Source organism: Schistocerca americana, chromosome 7 (assembly GCF_021461395.2).
Source record: "Schistocerca americana isolate TAMUIC-IGC-003095 chromosome 7, iqSchAmer2.1, whole genome shotgun sequence".
In the NCBI taxonomy this organism is placed as follows: domain Eukaryota; kingdom Metazoa; phylum Arthropoda; class Insecta; order Orthoptera; family Acrididae; genus Schistocerca; species Schistocerca americana.
Genome location: NC_060125.1, coordinates 47,980,009 through 48,000,622, shown reverse-complemented (window position 1 = coordinate 48,000,622; position 20,614 = coordinate 47,980,009). Strand labels below are relative to the sequence as shown.

The 20,614-nt window shown below is 45.0% G+C and overlaps 1 protein-coding gene across 1 annotated transcript in view; it reads right to left on the bottom strand.

The window, feature by feature from the left end:
* The window catches only part of LOC124622686 (myogenesis-regulating glycosidase-like), a 79,566-nt gene that overhangs the window by 45,565 nt on the left and 13,387 nt on the right, over nt 1–20,614 (bottom strand). The window contains exons 2-4 of the mRNA XM_047148476.1: nt 10,227–11,215; nt 3,231–3,665; nt 193–349 (exon numbers count right to left, since the gene is read on the bottom strand). Of these exons, the coding sequence (XP_047004432.1) occupies nt 193–349; nt 3,231–3,665; nt 10,227–11,215 (1,581 nt within the window). The remainder of the gene's footprint in view (nt 1–192; nt 350–3,230; nt 3,666–10,226; nt 11,216–20,614) is intronic.

Below are 20,614 nucleotides of genomic sequence, written 5' to 3'. Positions count from 1 at the left end.
TATCGGACAGAAATGCCTAAGTTGCACTCTTAGACACGTCAGAGGCAGTATCAGGTTTAGAACATCAATTACCGGACAGGTAATGCAAAGTAAACCATATTTAGAGAAAGAGACACCGAGATGAAGGCAGAAAGGAGAAGAGAGCCGGAAGCCTGAGCCAGTGGATGAGAAGGAGAGAGGCGTAGGCCGTACCTGAGTCGGCGGTGAGCGCCGTGTCGTCGGTGGGGTCGAGCCACCAGACAGGCAGGTTGACGGGGCTGCCGTCCTGCACTGTCTGCTTCATCAGCTCCACGATGCGCGGCGCGTACTGCACGTGCAGCGACGTCATGTTGCGGGCGATCTCAACCGTCTGCAGCACACACACACACACACAGACGCACACATCAGTTACAGGAGCGACAAGTGGGCAGTAAACGCAAAAGAAAATGCCTCAGTGTAGACAGGGACAATGATATGTCGAGGATATCTCCACACATTCATCAAGTGTTCAAAGAACAACATAAAATTAAACCATGAAATCCTAAATTTTCTGCTACAGAACAATATTCGCAGTTCTAGATTATCAGGCTTAAAGTCCTCCAAAACTAGTGTAGTTATTATAATATTCGAAGAGAAATATATCCTTTATCATTAAACTTCTGCAGTTCTTCTTTACAACCAACTCGTAGCTGTATCACAAGCAACACCCTTCCCCCATTCCACACACGTTTTCTCAAAACTGTTATCGATGGAGAGAGTGGGCTAATGAATATGCAGATGTGAAGTCATGTCTCGTACATGTAAGATAGCTACTCAAGGGAAATAGATTCTTTAGTAGCAAATGCTCTCATTTTGTCTTATACTACAGCTTATTCAGAGTCGCAACTACACACACAAGAAATGAGATACAGGGAAGCTGCCCCACCGACTGAGCTACCCAAGCACGAGTGACGACCCGTCGTCACAGCTTTAATTCCGTCAGCACCTGATCTACATTCTACACTTCACAGAAGGTCTCCTGCGAAACTTTTAGGGCTGCCGCTCTTGGAAAAAGGGGTATTGGAAGGTAAGTGATGAAGTACTGGAGGAAGTAAATCTGTGAGAACATGTTGCCAGTCCTGCTTGCGTAGCTCAGTCGGTAGTGCACTTGCCCACGAAAAGCAAAGATCCTGTCTCAGTATGGCACACTGTTCCGATCTGCCATAAAATTGTATATTATATCACACTCCTCTGCAGAGTGATTCTGTGTGAATAGAATTTTCTCTGTAAAAATCTGCTGAACCAGATTCAGTCTGGTCTACTTGGAGCAACGTATGGTGGGCCATGAGATGAGTTAGTTACGGCAAGAGGGATCTGCGCATACAAAGAAAGGGCAATTGTGGTGAAGGTGCAGCACATTAACACACTTTCCATCTATAGGCTATCTGTGCTGCGTTCAGACACTGAGTGAGACGATGCTTGTGTACGAACGCAGAACTTGCTTTTCGACTGTTTGCGAATCGGCAATCTCAAAATATCAAGCGAAAGCCTACTTAAGATTAACTGTGGAATGAATCGGACTATTCAGTTTAAGCCAGTTCTTGGGGAAAGTTTTCCGTTAAAGCTGTTGTACGGTTTGAACGCACAGCAGAATTCTCATTGTTTAGCGGCTTCTACAGGGCAATTGCAGACAGCCGCAAAAGTTGTAGCACTTGTCTAAAGAGATAGCTGGAACATGTTCCTAAAACAAACAGCAACATTTTTGCTATTGTAAAGTTAAACATTTTGCTTTCTGATGTTTGCCAGTAGCTGTCTTTTGATAATAAGTTACGTTTCTCGCCCTGAACGTTTGTCCGTAGCTTTGGTATGAATGGAAAAGCAAATATCTCTGTTCTTTGTCGTTTCTACTTTGCGTTGGGTAGTTGTCACTGCATGCTGAATTCGTTTACTCACTTTAGGCTTTGAAGGCCTGCTCTCGACACAGTGACTAGTAGTAAGTAAAGATACTGAACGTTCTGCCTTTCGTGACAATTTTTGAAACCTGAGACGCTTCCCAGAGCTAACGACAATAGGCAAGGAATGGTCTGCTAATGCGTACTGCAACATAATCTAGTTTCTGGCTTCGATTTTCGAGACTTGACCTACTGACACCTACTACCCCTCGTTAGTAGCACCAAAATCTATAGAAATAGTTCAAGAGAGGCAAGATATGCCAAAACATATTTTCGTACATTTGTAGTCTGTCTAGGTGCCTTGTATCTGAGCTATAAGAAGCTCTTATGTATTCTATCAATAGCTAAATTCGCACAGCAGATGCTAAAGTAACTCATTTGCTACTATGTAATGATACCAGAAACGCGTGAAGGTTCTCTGTTCTTATCAAATCACGAACATTAACTGTAGGAGTGATTATGAAAAAATGTTCCAATTTGTGTGAAATCTTAACTGCTAAGGTCATCAGTCCCTATGCTTACACACTGCTTAACCTAAATTGTCCTAAGGACAAACACACACACACCCATTCTCGAGGGAGGACTCGAACCTCCGCCGGGACCAGCCGCACACTCCATGACTGCAGCGTCTTAGATCGAGCGGCGAGTGATTATGAAGAAGCTTGAAAGAGAAGGAATTCACGGAATAGTTCGTGCGCATGGCGATAAAGACAGTAGCTGTCTACGGAATGAATGGATGGGTGAATAACGACTATTGCCATCTCAGAATATTGAATACCAGAGATCTATCGAAAGCATCGAGAGAGGTAAATGGAATAAAAATTAATTCTAAGTCATTACAAAGTTAGTAAAAGAGAGTTACTGTCCTAATTCTGGACCCACTGGCGCAAACTAACGGTAGATTTTCGTAATCCAGAAACCTCAATCTCACCAGTGTGAATTCAAATAAATACGCAGTAAATGAGTGAGTGATTAATAATGGCTGTCCTGTAGCTACACAGTGAAAGATATTCGGAAATAATAATTGACGAAAGCATGTAGTGTTTCTCGTACATTCCAGTGGGCAAACTTAAGCTATCGCTTGAGTTGCACGCTACATCGTGAACTAGGTAGTCATTCTAAATTGTGATTGCTATAGGTCAGGTCCACGCTTGGTTCACAGTATGCGTCATCGGATTTAAATTTTAACGAAGATAATGGAAGGATATCACTGGTAGAAAAAGACAAACATGACCACTATATCTCTGGTCATTACAGGGCCAACGAATCGTTGAACGCCTCGAAAGTTTGATAGTTGAACGACGCTGGGACTGGACGCACCTCGTCGTCAAAGTCCCACGGCGCGATGGACATCTGCAGCGCCGGCATGAAGACGGTGGCCTCCAGCCAGCGGATGTAGAGCTCCTTGTCGGGCCCGTTGCCGCTGTTGACGTTGCCGCCTATCATGTCGGGCAGCACGAACGGGTGGCCGACCACGTTCATGTGCAGCAGCGAGGGGATGAGCGTGCGCAGGCCGTTCTGGGCGCTCCAGCTGCTGTGCTTGTCGAACATGCGGAAGAAGACCGGCTGCTGCTGGCTGCGCACGCTGGAGCGCACTTCGATCAGCGGGCCGAACTGGGACACCGTCTTCACGTAGTCGTCGGTGAAGCGCACCGGGTTCAGCTCGAGGGGCTCGATGGTCGACTCGTACGGCAGCCAGCTGCTCTCTCCGGCGTCGAACTTGAACGAGTCTACACCGGTCGCCTTGTGCAGCGCCTGGAAACAAAAGGCAGTATCAGTAAACAGGAGTCACTGGTCGACGTGTAGGCGTTAAATATAACGCGAGCATAAACAGATGGCGGAAAAAAAGAACGGAAGGTGATGATACTTTCGCCGCTGAGAAATCGAGAAACGACTCTAAGCCCGATATAAATTTCCATTCTACACATACACATATCCTGTTTTCCAAATGCTGCAGATCTTCTGACCTCAACTTTGAAACATGGTGGCTGTTTCGCCTCGTTTTGTTGATTAACGTAGTTTCTATACACAGAGACGTCCGCCCCGATAGCTGAATGGTCGGCGTGACAGATTGCCGACCTACGGGTCCGGGTTCGATTCCCGGCTCCGCTCAGGGACTGGATGTTGTGTTGTCTTCAGCATCATTTCATCCCCATCCGGCGCGCAGGTCGCCCAATGTGGCGTCGAATGTAATAAGACGGAGCGGAGTGTGCGCTGATATGAAACTTCCTGGCAGATTAAAACTGTGTGCCCGACCGAGACTCGAACTCGGGACCTTTGCCTTTCGCGGGCAAGTGCTCTACCATCTGAGCTACCGAAGCACGACTCACGCCCGGTACTCACAGCTTTACATCTGCCAGTATCTCGTCTCCTACCTTCCAAACTTTACAGAAGCTCTCCTGCGAAACTTGCAGAACTAGCACTCCTGAAAGAAAGGATATAGCGGAGACATGGCTTAGCCACAGCCTGGGGGATGTTTCCAGAATGAGATTTTCACTCTGCAGCGGAGTGTGCGCTGATATGAAACTTCCTGGCAGATTAAAACTGTGTGCCCGACCGAGACTCGAACTCGGGACCTTTGCCTTTCGCGGGCAAGTGCTCTACCATCTGAGCTACCGAAGCACGACTCACGCCCGGTACTCACAGCTTTACATCTGCCAGTATCTCGTCTCCTACCTTCCAAACTTTACAGAAGCTCTCCTGCGAAACTTGCAGAACTAGCACTCCTGAAAGAAAGGATATAGCGGAGACATGGCTTAGCCACAGCCTGGGGGATGTTTCCAGAATGAGATTTTCACTCTGCAGCGGAGTGTGCGCTGATATGAAACTTCCTGGCAGATGTAAAGCTGTGAGTACCGGGCGTGAGTCGTGCTTCGGTAGCTCAGATGGTAGAGCACTTGCCCGCGAAAGGCAAAGGTCCCGAGTTCGAGTCTCGGTCGGGCACACAGTTTTAATCTGCCAGGAAGTTTCATATCAGCGCACACTCCGCTGCAGAGTGAAAATCTCATTCTGGAAACATCCCCCAGGCTGTGGCTAAGCCATGTCTCCGCTATATCCTTTCTTTCAGGAGTGCTAGTTCTGCAAGTTTCGCAGGAGAGCTTCTGTAAAGTTTGGAAGGTAGGAGACGAGATACTGGCAGATGTAAAGCTGTGAGTACCGGGCGTGAGTCGTGCTTCGGTAGCTCAGATGGTAGAGCACTTGCCCGCGAAAGGCAAAGGTCCCGAGTTCGAGTCTCGGTCGGGCACACAGTTTTAATCTGCCAGGAAGTTTCATATCAGCGCACACTCCGCTGCAGAGTGAAAATCTCATTCTGGAAACATCCCCCAGGCTGTGGCTAAGCCATGTCTCCGCTATATCCTTTCTTTCAGGAGTGCTAGTTCTGCAAGTTTCGCAGGAGAGCTTCTGTAAAGTTTGGAAGGTAGGAGACGAGATACTGGCAGATGTAAAGCTGTGAGTACCGGGCGTGAGTCGTGCTTCGGTAGCTCAGATGGTAGAGCACTTGCCCGCGAAAGGCAAAGGTCCCGAGTTCGAGTCTCGGTCGGGCACACAGTTTTAATCTGCCAGGAAGTTTCATATCAGCGCACACTCCGCTGCAGAGTGAAAATCTCATTCTGGAAACATCCCCCAGGCTGTGGCTAAGCCATGTCTCCGCTATATCCTTTCTTTCAGGAGTGCTAGTTCTGCAAGTTTCGCAGGAGAGCTTCTGTAAAGTTTGGAAGGTAGGAGACGAGATACTGGCAGATGTAAAGCTGTGAGTACCGGGCGTGAGTCGTGCTTCGGTAGCTCAGATGGTAGAGCACTTGCCCGCGAAAGGCAAAGGTCCCGAGTTCGAGTCTCGGTCGGGCACACAGTTTTAATCTGCCAGGAAGTTTCATATCAGCGCACACTCCGCTGCAGAGTGAAAATCTCATTCTGGAAACATCCCCCAGGCTGTGGCTAAGCCATGTCTCCGCTATATCCTTTCTTTCAGGAGTGCTAGTTCTGCAAGTTTCGCAGGAGAGCTTCTGTAAAGTTTGGAAGGTAGGAGACGAGATACTGGCAGATGTAAAGCTGTGAGTACCGGGCGTGAGTCGTGCTTCGGTAGCTCAGATGGTAGAGCACTTGCCCGCGAAAGGCAAAGGTCCCGAGTTCGAGTCTCGGTCGGGCACACAGTTTTAATCTGCCAGGAAGTTTCATTGCTTTAATCGTTAGGAAACTGCCGACCTTGCAGTCGCACGGTCAAGGCAAGGGCGAAGAAGATACCCATTCATTTTACTGGTGACTCATGTGAACCAGAACTGAGTGTTTTGCGAGTGGGTTTGAGCTTTCAACCCACATGGACGAGGAATCCATCCGGTCTTTCATCATCCATTCATTTACATGAAACTTTCTATTGAGCCTTATCTTCGACTATGACAACACTATATTCAATAACCGTCCTTCTTTTTCATGAAAATATAGTGAATTGATGATCTATCGCGTCCAAACGTGAATTGCTTTCCAAAAATTTATTACCATTTTTCTCGCTTACTACTTGTATCATGTTTTCGTAAGTCTGAGACAGGCAGTGCTATGCATGTTGTATGAGTTTTAACTGTACTTTCACCTTAGATGTCTCGCGCTAGAAACTGAATAACTAAGAATTTGAGCACTTGTAATTTTCATCCCCATGAGGAAAGTCGACGAGCAGTGGATCCAGTGACTACGTGCAGTGCATTTAATGGAATCAGAAACACTTATCTGCCTCCACAAGCTAAGCATTACGCTTATAATTTGCAGTAAATTGAGTATAATTTTTTGTCCACTGTCCATTATATATTCCTAACGGTTCGCATGTTACACTGATTTTACGTATAAGTAAATCGATAACATCAAAACATTAACCTTTCACCTTGAAGGATTATCACTTGTTCAAGACAGAAACTGGTAGAGAATGAATACTCCTCAGAACGATCCTCTGTAAACAAATTTCTCTGTAATTAATAATTTCAGTAAGTCTCAGTTTCATCTTGAATGCCAACTGTTGAATAATTATAGTCGTCAGGATCAATTCCGCCAGTTTTCATAAATGTAACCTATATTAAAGCCAGCTATGACGGCGTAGGAAGGAGTATCGTCATAATGGCAGAGTTTGTAGCTAAAAAATGGCTCTGAGCACTATGGGACTCAACTCCTGAGGTCATTAGTCCCCTAGAACTTAGAACTAGTTAAACCTAACTAACCTAAGGACATCACACACATCCATGCCCGAGGCAGGATTCGAACCTGCGACCGTAGCGGTCTCGCGGTTCCAGACTGCAGCGCCAGAACCGCGCGGCCACTTCGGCCGGCTAGTTTGTAGCTGGTGATTCGATTAGTCACTACGAGTACTACAGAAATGTGGCACAAAATTTGTTTCATGGAGGCGTGACGCGGCGTGGTTTGCAGTGACGGGGAACCAAGGCGTGGTAGCTTCTTCGGAGACGAGAGCATGATATAAAGAGTGAAGGAAACACACTTTTCGAAGAAAATGGACTCGGCCTAAAGAGGGAGTGCAGCATAGGCCAAAGAGTAGTGCTTGGGTTACAGCATGTTTCTACAAAAAAATCTGTACAGTGACCGTATCGTTTTCGCCTTCAGCGGAATCATACGGAATTAAGAGCATTACATGGGAAAACTCTTCACTCAACGGTCAAGGTAAGCCGGAATGTATAAGTACTAACCCGGCCTCAGAGGGTCCTGTTTGTGACCACAAGGTATAAGGTAGAGCAGCGTGAAGCACGGCTGCGATACTGCACAGAGTCTCTGAATCACCGTGCCTACGATCCTCGTTTCCACGCCGCCTCAGACATGTATTGAGGCATGCTGCAGATGTGCCGTTTTCACTTCTAACAGCTCTCGTGAGCTGAAGATGATCGCTAACATCAACTAGCTTTGATCAATGAAACTACTGCAAGATGATTTGTCATCGAGGAAGTGTTACAGTACCGCTAAAATTTAGTTCTGTATCCATCTAAATATCACAGGGCAGTAGCAAGAGAAAAAAAATCGTATATTTTTATCGAGAGTGACTGAGCCTGTTGATTCCGAACTTATTCTCACGTGTTTGTGGCTGCAGTGTTGTGATCTAGTAGTGTACCAGAAATGGGATGCAATTCGGTGTTATTGTTGACTGAAATGAGGTTCTTATTCTGGTACTGGGCATAATTTGCACTAAAATTAAAAATCATTTCGTCGAGCACCTGGATCAAGTCTTCTTTTTGACATCACTTCGACGACTTGCGCATCAGTGAAGATTTGATGAAATATATAAGCCAAAGCTGACTCCCAGTCACCTAGCGAAGAAAACCTCTGACCCGGCCGAGAATCGAACCCGTGACACCGCGATCTAGAAGCCATGAGAGTAGCCACTAGACTATGAGTTTGAGGCGTAATTTTCAGAAAAAAAGCGCAACCATTTGCGTTTCCTTCCCACTACGCACAGGTCCTTTGAATGTGTTACGGTAAAACGAAGCCCACCAGAGAAATAATGCGACAGGCGAGATGAAGTGACAATTAATTAATCTTCAGGATGGCGCTATAGCTCCAGATGAGTGCTCGTACACATATGTAGTTTCTGTGATTCAGTGCACTGTTTCATGCACCAGTAGCGTTGAATGGTTTTCTTTGTAGAAATTCTGACATTTTTACATCTCCTGGAGAAGACTGAGATTGCTAAAACACTTACAATGCTCTTTTTTTAATTTTTTAGACATAATCACAATTGACAAACTGTTTGTCGGGTTTGACAATGCCAGCTACTCGTTCTGGGGCAACGTCAGAAATCATCAAACAGACGTTGGCCGAAGAACCCGACACAGAAGCTAACAGGAAATTAGTCAACAAGGGGCCATGGAAGCCTTAACAATTTTGTACAATCACAATTATCTTTTCAGATGACCGGTTTGGTTGGTTGGTTGGTTGGTTGATTTGGGGGGAGAAGACCAAACTGCGAGGTCATCGGTCTCATCGGATTAGGGAAGGATGGGGAAGGAAGTCAGCCGCGCCCTTTCAAAGGAACCATCCCGGCATTTGCCTGAAGCGATTTAGGGAAATCACTGAAAACCTAAATCAGGATGGCCGGACGCGGGATTGAACCGTTGTCCTCCCGACTGACCGGTATCGTCATCTTAAGATCCAACTGCTATACAAGAGGACCGTAAGTTGTCACTCATATGGTGTACTTGCGCATCAACTGGATCTGAAGGTGGTGAAACGGTTCATCTGTAAAGATAATTGTGCTTGTGTCGGAAGATAAAAAAAATCGATCCCCTTGACAGGGTGCAAGCCAAAGAGATGTACTCGGAACAATATTTACTCAGCGCTGGACTCCAACATGGGCCCTTGGGTTTGTGTAAAGTGCTGGCATCATCAAAATGATCCAGATGGGCTGGGGCTTATGGGAACGCCTAGATGCTCATCTGGTAAGGTCTTTACCTGTGAAAGACAGGGGCTTAGATCGAATTCCGTCGAGTAATACAGTTTGAGTGTCCAAACAGGAAGAATACTTCTCTATAGTTAAGACTGTAATGCTATCACCATCCTTTCGGAGCAATATAAGATTTATCTCAGCCACAAGAACATACTGTAAACTGTATATTTTTACTAAGTCAGCTTAATGTGTCTCAAATTCAAAATAATGAAATAATAAACTTGGAGAAGCAACAAGATACTCCTATTTTACAGCAGGACGAAAATTTGGTGCATGCTAGCTCAACTGATTGACATACTGAAGTAGTAAATGTAAAACAAGATATTTTTTTTTATTTCTCTCTCCAATTTTGAATAGGAATTATATGAACTGTCCTGTATGACGAAGACCGAATTGATCGACACAGTGCAAGGTGTAGCAGTCTTATTTCTTTCCTTTTCATCAGAACGAAACATTTCAGAAAAGTCACCGCATTTGATTGTTAAAGGAGTTTCTGCTTCATTCTCAAAGTACCATGAATGTGAGACCTGTTACGTCTTGGCTCACATCAATGTTTCGGGATGTGAATATTTCGCTAGAAACCTAGAGCTGTCTCAGAAACAAGAGGAGCTATTCCGCGTGTTTGCCTAGTTATACAATGCATTTCTCGATAACATAGTGGTAAGCGAAAAGCATTTCTCTTGATCTTCTCGTTCGTGTACGACACGTTATTGCCTTCTTTGATAGGGATCGTCTAATCGGTGAAACTCCAATTTGGCCACTCTATTTGGTGTTTTGAGATTTTTCAAAAGTTAAACATCCTTATTTAGAATGCTCACATTCCCTACAGAGCAGCGCTTTAGAGCAGATATCCCTGAGAAGAGATATTCCAAGGCTGAAGTACTCACCCAGACTCTGCACGCCCACCAGGCTGCTGCCTCGGAGTTGCTGAAGTCGATGACGCCGCCCACACCTCTCCACCACTGGGTGTCGACCGTGCCGTTGGAGCTGGTGACGAAGTATCCGCTGGCCAGTGCCTGCGAGTAGTAGGGCTCGCAGTCCTGGTTCACAAACGGGTGCACCCACAGGGTGACTCGGTAGCCCAGCTTGTGGAGGTCGTCGACCATCGTCTTCACGTCGGGGAACTTATCTGTGTCGAAGGTGAGACTGCCGTAGCAGCTCTCCCAGTAGTCGTCCACCTGCAGCTGGCTCTCGATGAAGCCGTGGGCGATGATGTCTGCGGCGATCTGCCTCACCGTCGCGTCGTCGATGTCCTTCTTGTGGCGGGCCCACGTCGACCAGACGGGGTGCGTGGCCATGCGCTCGTCTGGGATTGCTTCCGGCTTGCCGAGGAAGTTCTCGATTGCGTATTCATGCGCCTGCTTCACGTTATCGTACGTGCACAGGTTGAATTGCAAAACGTTGCCTTGTCGTCGTGTGGGGTAGGGATCGGCGTTCTCCGCAATGAAACACAGCGCATCCTTCGAGTCGTTCGTATTTTGTTCTATGAAAAGCGGTACGTACGGCGGGACGTGGACGAACCTGCCGTCGGAGAACAGCCAGTAGCGGACGGCGATGCCGACTTTCCCGTCCTTCTTGGGGACGTAGGAGAAGTGGTCGAACACGTCGGACTCTGCGGGCCAGGTCTGCTGGGCCTTCTGGATTCCACCGTAGATGTGGGCGCCTCGGTGGTTGAGGCAGCCTCTGATGGACCTCGTGGAAGACTTAGCAGATACCTTGATGTTCAGGCAGCGGTCGTCCAGAGTCCTGTGGCGGACGGCCATGCTGGAGTCGGTGAACTGCAGGCAGTCCTCGTCGGAGCGGCCATCCTCACACGCCGTGGGGGCGGACCCGTCGCTCGGCGCCGTGACGTGGCCCACCTCCTCCTCCTTGCCGTCTGGAACAGGCGCGCCGCCACCGATATGCTCAGTTCAAGTTTACAATAAAAAATGTGATGAGTGCAAGTTTTTTGATGTCGTTTATCACTTAACCTTAATTCCGAGAAATAGAAATCGGATACTGCTTCTTTTGAGCACATAAAGGCGCTGTATTGGCTGCTAAGGACTCCAGATCCTGATAGTCAAGGTAATCTTACATACTTCGATTCTCATGGTGTTGTTCACTACAAAATATTGGGATTCAAGAGGACAACTTACACTTCCAAGATATCAGTTCTACCAATCGATCCCTCGTGAATATTTGGGCTGTAAATCTGATGGTAGGGAGTTATGACCCTTCGAATGAATAGATTTTATAAACATTCGCGCCACCTGTTCTTTGTCATTCGGACCACCCCACTGCACCGGCTTTGAGCCTGAGCGTAAAATAGTGTGTAGTGGAGTCGCAACCAGAGCCCTCTTATTCATTTGATGTTGAAGATGAAGGAACGTCTAAAACGTTTTGAAATCTTATTGCAGAACACATGGACACTGGCGTGGGAAAAGTAATACCTCCTAATATCATGGCGGATCTCCTTTTGCCTGACATAGTGTAGCAACTCGACGTGACATGGACTCAACAAGCCATTGGAACTCACCTGCAGAAATATTGAGCCATGCTGCCTCCATAGCCGCTCATAACTGAGAATGTGTTGCCTGTGCAGGATTTTATGCACGAGCTGACCTTTAGGTCCCATTAATGGTCGATTGGTTTCACGTCGGGCGATCTGGGTCGCTCGATTTGTCCAGAATGTTTTTCAAACTAATCGCAAACAGTTGTGGTACGGTAACATGGTGCATTGTCATCTGTAAAAATTCCATCATTGTTTGGTAACATGAAGGGCATGAACGGCTACATATGGCCTCCAAGTAGCCGAACATAAGAACTTCTAGTCAATGATTAGTTAAGTTGGAACAGAAGACCCAGTCCATTTCCTATAAACACAGCCTATCTATTATGGAGCCATCGCCAGCTTGCACAGTGCTTTATAGACAACTTGGGCCCATGACTTCATGGGGTCTGCGCCACACTCGACCACTACCATCAGTTCTAACCATCTGAAATCGGGAATCATCTAAGGCTCCGGTTTTTCAGTCGTCTATGGTCGAATCAATACGGCCAGAAGACCAAGACAGGCGCTGCAGGCCATGTCGTCCTGTTAACTACGGCAGTCGCGTTGGTCGTCTACCGCCGTAGACCAGTAACGCGAGATTTCACCGCACTGTGCGAGTGGATACATTCGTCATACGTTCCACGTTGATTTCTGTGGTTATTTCACACAGCACTTACAACTACGCAAACGACGCTTCTCTCGCTTCGTTGTCCATGGGGAGAGCTGATACCTGAATTTGTTATTCTCGACACACTGTTGACACTGAACCTCGGAGTATTGAATTTCCTGACGATTTCCAAAATGGAATGTCCCATGCGTCTAGTTCCAGCTTCCATTCCGCATCATATGGCCGTAACCACGTCGGGCGCCTTATCACTCAAATCAGCTGATTATAAATGGCATCTCCACTAATGCACTGGCCCTTTATACTGCCTTTATACTTTACTTTATACTGCCGCCATCTTTATATGTGCGTATCGCTATCGCGTGACTTTTGTCACCTCAGTGTGATACTGCGCGAGAAATAGGCAACGTATAGGCAATAGACGTATGTAACGTGTCAATGTGATATGATGCACACAGACAACCAATATTATTTTAATAGTATTCTCGTACTGATAGTCGGTGAGAAGCAAAATAAGTCAACCTAAGCAAGTTAAGAATTGTTATGAAATGTGGTTAATGAGTCTCAATTAACAATTTAACCATGCCAGTTACGTTTAATAATAACGTTCCTGTTGCAAAGGTAGTTCATTTTAAGTGTGACAGCTTCAAAATAGAAGAAAAATATACCTTCAAAAGATCATGACTGCGTGATGACAGGATTATGATGCAAATTTTCGGGTGGGAGCGAGTTCTGGGGCTGACATCTTGCGAGTGTACTTCTTGTCCTTAAAATTTGACGTTAAGTTGGTAATGTTTACTTGTTAGTGACACTGTATACATCCATTATGTAAATCTGTCATTCTGCAATGATGCCATACTCAGGGCAATATTCAGTTCCTAGTACAAGCAGAGAGGTGGTCCTGTCACAAGGGAGATACATTGCACATCACACTTGAGCGTGAAGCTTGCTTATTTTTCGAAAGTCCCATACCCCTACCATACAAATGCCCTGCATCGAATGGAAGGTACGAGAGAGGTACTTTCGTTATTAATAAGAGAGCTGAAACATGACAGTTCCCAAACACTAGATGTCAGCCGTTGGTGCCGCAACACCTACAGGTTATCTAGACCCATTTCTTACTACAGTCACTCGAGTGAAAAGAAGAAGAAAAATAAGGTCTGTGATCATTAAAACTTATTTGCTCCACTTGCAATCCTCTAATTCGGAGGTAACTACCGGTTCCAACATCGCACAGTATAACGCGTCGAGTATTCCTTTACTGCTTGCTTGAAGCTACTAAATCGCACAAATGCTGCTGTGATCCACTTAAAGTTATTCGGTTCAATTTTTGGCGGTAAAAATTTCATGGCCATCATTTCAGCAACGGAATAAGAAACACAATGCCTCTTAGTTTCTATTCACTACACCACCCTTGAATGAAACCAGATATTGAACACGTGTCATCGATATAAGAATGTGTATGTAACACAGGCTTAATGCTAGCTCTTCTATAGTGCCAACTTACGATCTCAGAGCCTCGTTTGAAACTTTCTGCCCGTGAATACCTACAGTTCGTTACTTTTCAGATTACTTTATTGGCTGATTTAAACGACGATGAGTTAGGATGCAGAAAAAGTGTCAAAATTTTATTAACTTTTAATGTGCTTCTTTAGCATCGTGCACTGACCAAGCACTCAGCTGTATCTGGGTTGTGACCTTTTGGCGTGTTGGCGTGTTGCAATCTTTTCCCCAAATTATTCCAGAAAATTAAGAGTTTTTCAAGTGTGAAACATATGTAACACAGTCATGTCCCTATCAACAAATATTAGATTGAAATTTACTTATTGAAATCGAGAAAATGTTGTCAATACTGCATTTAATACTCAAGGTGTCACATTATTACTCTACTATATTTATATTACTGCTCTGCTACACGTAAATAATCATTAAATGAAATCAAATTAAGCAGGAGGAGTATTATCGAAAAGCAGTTACAGCGTAAACACATTTTTAAATAGATGCTATTGAAAACAAGGTAAAATTTCCATTTTAAAGACATGTAAAAGGGTTAAAACACGAAAGAAACTCAGTTCATTTGTAAGTATACGCGCTAAAAGACCTTAGTCTGTTTCGAGGTGCACGACGGACGAAATATGACTTAACTGTCCATATGTCATACGCAGGGTGTGTAAATAAAGTTTCAAGACTGGTCTCAGAACACAAAATTTATTGAATACTTTCAGCGGACTAAAATTCTTCAAAATAGGTGCCTTGGCAATCCACACACCGCTGGCAATGAGTTTCCACTGCTGGTAAGCTCCCTGGAATGCTGAACCCACGTCGAAGCATTTTGGACCGCTGCGATGGTGTCAAACTGCTTCCCTTTCAGGTCTCTCTCCATCTGGGGGAACAAAAAGAAGTCACTGGGGGCAAGGTCGGGACTATAGGGTGGCTATGGCAGCGTTGCCACGTTAAACCGGGGCAAAACTTCAGTGACAGTAAACGGTCGCACTGTCATGGTGGAGCACCCACTCATCTTTCGTCTTCCGGTGGCCTCGATCCCTCAACCCACTTTATCTGCAAACATTCTGATGCTTTTGGATACATTATGGGAGTGACAGGGACCAATGTGTTACACTACTCCAGCAGAAAGAGGTTCCTACTCAATGATCTGAAGATGACCGCAGTAGTGGTCGAAACTAATCACCTTAATAAATAAATCGGGATCAAGAATGTTTTTAATAGTAAATATGCTGATTGGCACCTTAGAGCAACCAAAAACTTCTGACACTCTAATTGGCTGACAAACTGTTTTGTGTTTGGTTTGTGAGCGGATGATTAATTATTTAATAAAAATAACATTACGCAGTATGATACACGGTCACTAATATTTGCTAACTGTTTTGAATGACAATTTTTATTTTAGTCTTTGCGTTGTATTACAATAGCCTAAATTAATATCTTATTCCTTGCTATAAATATGTACCACATTCGAAGATTACCATCTCTGTAATGTCCATTAGCGATTCCAGGTTAGCTCCATTTGAAATTAATATCATAGCAGCTGAATGGTACGAGTCGAATACGAGCGTGAGTTCTCAATATAGGATGACGTACAATAAAACATTGCCCCTCTCACATCCTCCAACTCTTAACACGGCAGTAACCGCGATACTTGTCTCTCTTCGTCTGCCCCTGAGGTAAGCGGCTCATTTCACTTAAATCACGGTCTTCAGCAACTTCAATTAAGATTAAGAAAATTTTAAAATATCAATGTCTCTGTAGGCACTTTTAGCTACGTGGGTTTCTAGCAATTTTTAGGTGCTGCAGGAATCACACGGTTTCCTACGAAGCAATTTTGTCCAAAACTGACATTTTGAGCCCGTGGCTGTGTAAAAAATATAAGTTGACTCTTACACAGAAGATTGCAGCAACCTGCCACTTTCTACAATGCTATTTATTTATTTAAACAGCGCCGTTACCGGTTTCGAAACAATAGGTTCATCTTCAGACGGCTAGTTCACGTTTTACATTATTTTTCGTGTTTTGTTTCTCCACATGCCGAGACTTCCTTGGGGTACTGGTGCCAATGAAGAATCCGCGTCTTTACTTTCCATTATTTATCATCTTGCAGCAGCGAAAACTGTGTAACGCACTTTTTTGTGTGTATATATGCACATAAAGTAGATGATGCAAGGTGATAAACAACCTGTACTGGAACGTAATGGCGCTGATTCTTCATTGGCACCACCACCCTAAGGAAGTTTTGTCGTGTGGGGAAACAAAACACGAAAAAAAAATGGTTCAAATGGCTCTGAGCACTATGGGACTTGTCATCTTAGGTCATCAATCCCCTAGAACTTAGAACTACTTAAACATAACTAACCTAAGGACATCACACACATCCATGCCCGAGGCAGTATTCGAACCTGCGACCGTAACAGTCCGGCGGTTCCGGACTGCAGCGCCTAGAATCGCATGGCCACGGCGGCCGGCAAAACACGAAAAGTAATGTAAGACGTGAACTAGCAGTCTGAAGATGAACCTATCGGTTCGAAACAGATAAAGGCGCTATTTAAATAAATAAATAGCATTGGAAAAGTGGCTGATTGCTGTAATCTGTGTAAGAGTCAACTTGTGTTTCCTAGCAAACAGTTTTCCACCATTGTTGTTTTCCGATTAGAGTCTCCCGCACAGCTGACTTAGGCCATTTGTTAACCAACAGCGGATGTGTTGAAACTGTCAGACACGGTCCTCGCCGACAGTCGTCCCTTCCTTATAGTTTCATAGGACTAAACTGCCTGAGCCTTATGTACTGTGTATAGTGGAAAAAACGAGAACTGTGTCCTCTCAAGGACAGTCATCGCTACTGACAGCGCAGAAAATGTGATGCCGTTTCAAAATTGAAAAAAAAAAAAAAGATCATGGCTGAACAGCAACATTCTTGACCACCTGACGGAACAGATTAGCAAACTAAGCAACGAATTCATGTTTGTAGAGAAAGAGATTAAGAGAGCTCGAAGACTCCATTCTGCAAAGCAAGAAGGAAAGGTGTTAGCATTGGGCATTAGTTCGGAGATACAAATGAGTGAAAAAATTTTGCAGTTAACTGAAGGTGATGGTTTTCCTTGAAAACTTATGATGGGTCCGTTACTGATAAAAGAATCCTGGTGATGCGAAGGAGAAGATAAAATTCAGTGTGAAAAAGGAACTGTTATTATTACGGACGGGACATTTGACTGCTGTTCGAAACGGTTCCAACAACTGTGCACTGTACAGTTTGACATGGGAGGCACAGAAGAACACGCGAAGTTATTTCCAGTTTTATTTGCTTATTCACACAGAAAAGTTAAAATACGTATGAATGACATTTTTCTTGATTAAAAATAAATACCTGAGTGGTAGCTGAGAATTGCAGTGCTAGACTTCGTTATGGCTACATTTCAAGCTATGGAAACAGTGTTGTACGAAACATCCTTTTCTGGTTGCCGTTTCGACTTCATCCAATATCTTTGAAAGGAAATACAAGAACTGGAATTAACGGAGGAATACAGAGAGAGTGAAGAAGTCCAGCTGTTTTGCCGTATGTGTTCTGCAGTGGCACATCTTCCATAAAACAGTGTTGACGAAGCGCTGCTGGTAATAATTGAGGAAATTCCTGTAGATAAAAGGTGATGAAATTCGCAGAGCGCATGGGAAATTAATGAATGGAAAATCCTAGCATACAAATTGAAATGTCGGAAGCTTTTAACCAGCAGCACAGGGCCACAAATGCTGTCACAGGTTGATATAGGAAACTAAATGCCTCAGTAAATCAAAAACATCTGTGCATATACTTTCTGCTAAATAAGCAGAAGGAGGGAGCAGTAAGCGGCAAATTTCAAATTATGAAAAGATGCCATTGCCTTACCTTTAAAAAAAAAGAAAAAAAAAAGAAAACGTGCAGAGATATTGACAAATGCCAAAGGACATATCTGAATTTATAAGGATTCGGAGTGACTTAAGATGATGCTGAACTTCTCCGGCTTTCTTGCAAAAAATTGAGTGAGAAATTAAAATTCACATGGAGATGAATCATTTGCTGCAGTTATGTTGTGGGAAAAGAAGATTAAAATAAAAAATTAAAAAATCCCATTTAAACATGCCTATGTACTGTCTGCATACCGAGTCCTAAGACTTGCTAAAATGTGACAGTATATTGTCATTCGAAAACGGCCAGGAGAGTCTTCCCCACTGTTGCCAATTCCTTTGACTGTCGGAAAACTCACGGCTACGGTATCTGTGGTCGGAAACACTACGCTGACGTCTCGGGTCGCAAAGCCCACAGTCACGAAGCCCACGATACAGTATTTTTGTTATTATTGAGCAAGAAAACTGCAAGTACACTCTTAAGACGCTTTTAACGTTAGTGGAGGATTTTTTATTCGTCTGTTGGTTAATATTTGTCCGGGGCCGCACGAGCAGTTGATTCGGATCGTATGCGGTCCGTGGGTCGCAGTCTGACTACCATTGCTTTATCAAGGTAGATGGTCACGGCACAAAGTTGAGGAAGGAGCAAGCAAAGTAGCTTGATGGATCTTTCGCTGTCCGTAGCTGGTTGTGTATCAGTCATAGCTTGGTGTGTAGTTTGTTTGGACATACAAGGTTCAAAATGGTTCAAATGGCTCTGAGTACTATGGGACTCAACTGCTGAGGTCATTAGTCCCCTAGAACTTAGAACTAGTTAAACCTAACTAACCTAAGGACATCACAAACAACCATGCCCGAGGCAGGATTCGAACCTGCTACCGTAGCGGTCTTGCGGTTCCAGACTGCAGCGCCTTTAACCGCACGGCCACTTCGGCCGGCGACATACAAGGAAACGTTACCTAATTGACCTCATATTTTAAAGAGAAAAAAGCATCCTAGTACGATATCAGTCCCATAAATTGATCCCGCGCGAAAATGTGGGCCGTAATTATGAAAGTAAGTATAGGTTTCAAACTTTTGCGAGAACCATTTGTTAGTCATTCTCTCCACCCCACAGCAACCGCTTAAATAGCCGAACGCAAAGTACGCTATGTGATCAAAAGTATCTCGAAACCTGGGTCAAAATTATTTACAAGTTCGTGGCGCTCTCTGTCGGTAAAGCTGGAATTCAATTTGCCGTCGACCCACCCTTAGCCTCGCTGACAGCTTCCACTCTCACTGGCATACGTTCAATCATGTGCTGGAAGGTTTCTTGGGGAATGGCAGCCCATTCTTCAGGGAGTGCCGCACTGAGGAGAGGTATCGATGTCGATCGGTGAAGCCTGGCACGAAGTCAGCGTTCCAAAACATCCCAAAGGTGTTCCATAGGATTCAGGTCAGGACTGTATGCTGACCAATCCATTACAGGGATGTTATTGCAGTGTAAACACTCCGCCAAAGGCTGCGCGTTATGAACAGGTGCTCGATCATGTTGAAAGATGAAATCGCCATCCCCGAATTGCTCTTCAACAGTGGGAAGCAAGAAGGTGCTTAAAAATCAACGTATGCCTGTGCCGAGGTAGTGCCACTCAAAAGCAACGAGGGGTGCAAGCCCCCTCCATGAAAAACACGACCATACTACAACACGACCGCCTCCCAATTTTACTGTTGGCACTACACACGCTGGCAGGTTACGTTCACCTGGCATTCGCCATACCCACACCCTGCCATCGGATCGCCACATTGTATACCGTGATTCGTCACTCCACGCAACGTTTTTCCACTGTCCAATCGTCAAATGTTTATGTTCCTTACACCAAGCGAGGCGTCGTTTGGCATTTACCGGCGTGATGTGTGGCTCCTGAGGAGCCGCTAGACCATGAAATCCAAGGTTTGTCACCTCCCGCCTATCTGTCATAGTACTTGCAGTGAATCCTGGTGCAGTTTGGAATTCCTGTCTAATGGTCTCGATAGATGTGTGCCTATTAATATTACGACTCTCTACAACTGTCGGCGGTCTGTGTGTCAACAGACGAGGTCGACCTGTGCGCTTTAGTGCTGTATGTGTCCCTTCACGTTTCCGCTGCACTATCACATCGGAAACAATGGACCTAGGGATGTTTAGGAATGTGGAAACCTCGCGTACAGACATATGACACAAGTGACACCCAATCACCTGACCACGTTCGAAGTCCGTGAGTTCCGCAGAGCGCCCCGTTCTGCTCTCTCATGATGTCTAATGACTACTGAGGTCGGTGATATGGAATACCTGGCAGTAGGTGGCAGCACAATGCACCTAATATGAAAACGTATGTTTTTGGGGGTGTCCGGATGCTTCCGTCACATAGTGTTCTTCACAGTGGAGCAACAGGTTTATGAAATATCATCTATGACGTTTTAGGATATTTCCCACATTCAGCTGGGGTGGATGCTGTGCTGTACACAGGTGGGATACGCCAATTCCGGTTCGGTTGGGAATGTGAGGTGACAGAAGCGGCTTTTGACCACCCTCTGCCACTAACAGTGTCAGATCCAGTAATTAACATGCAGACCGTGTAAGAATGCCGGATATTGTTCAGGAAAAGGAAGATGACAGGCAGTGTGTTTTAAATAGAGAGATACTGAATGTGGTAAGAAACCGATTATGGGAGAATTGTAAAGCAGTTTGCTAGGTCCAGAATACTAAGACA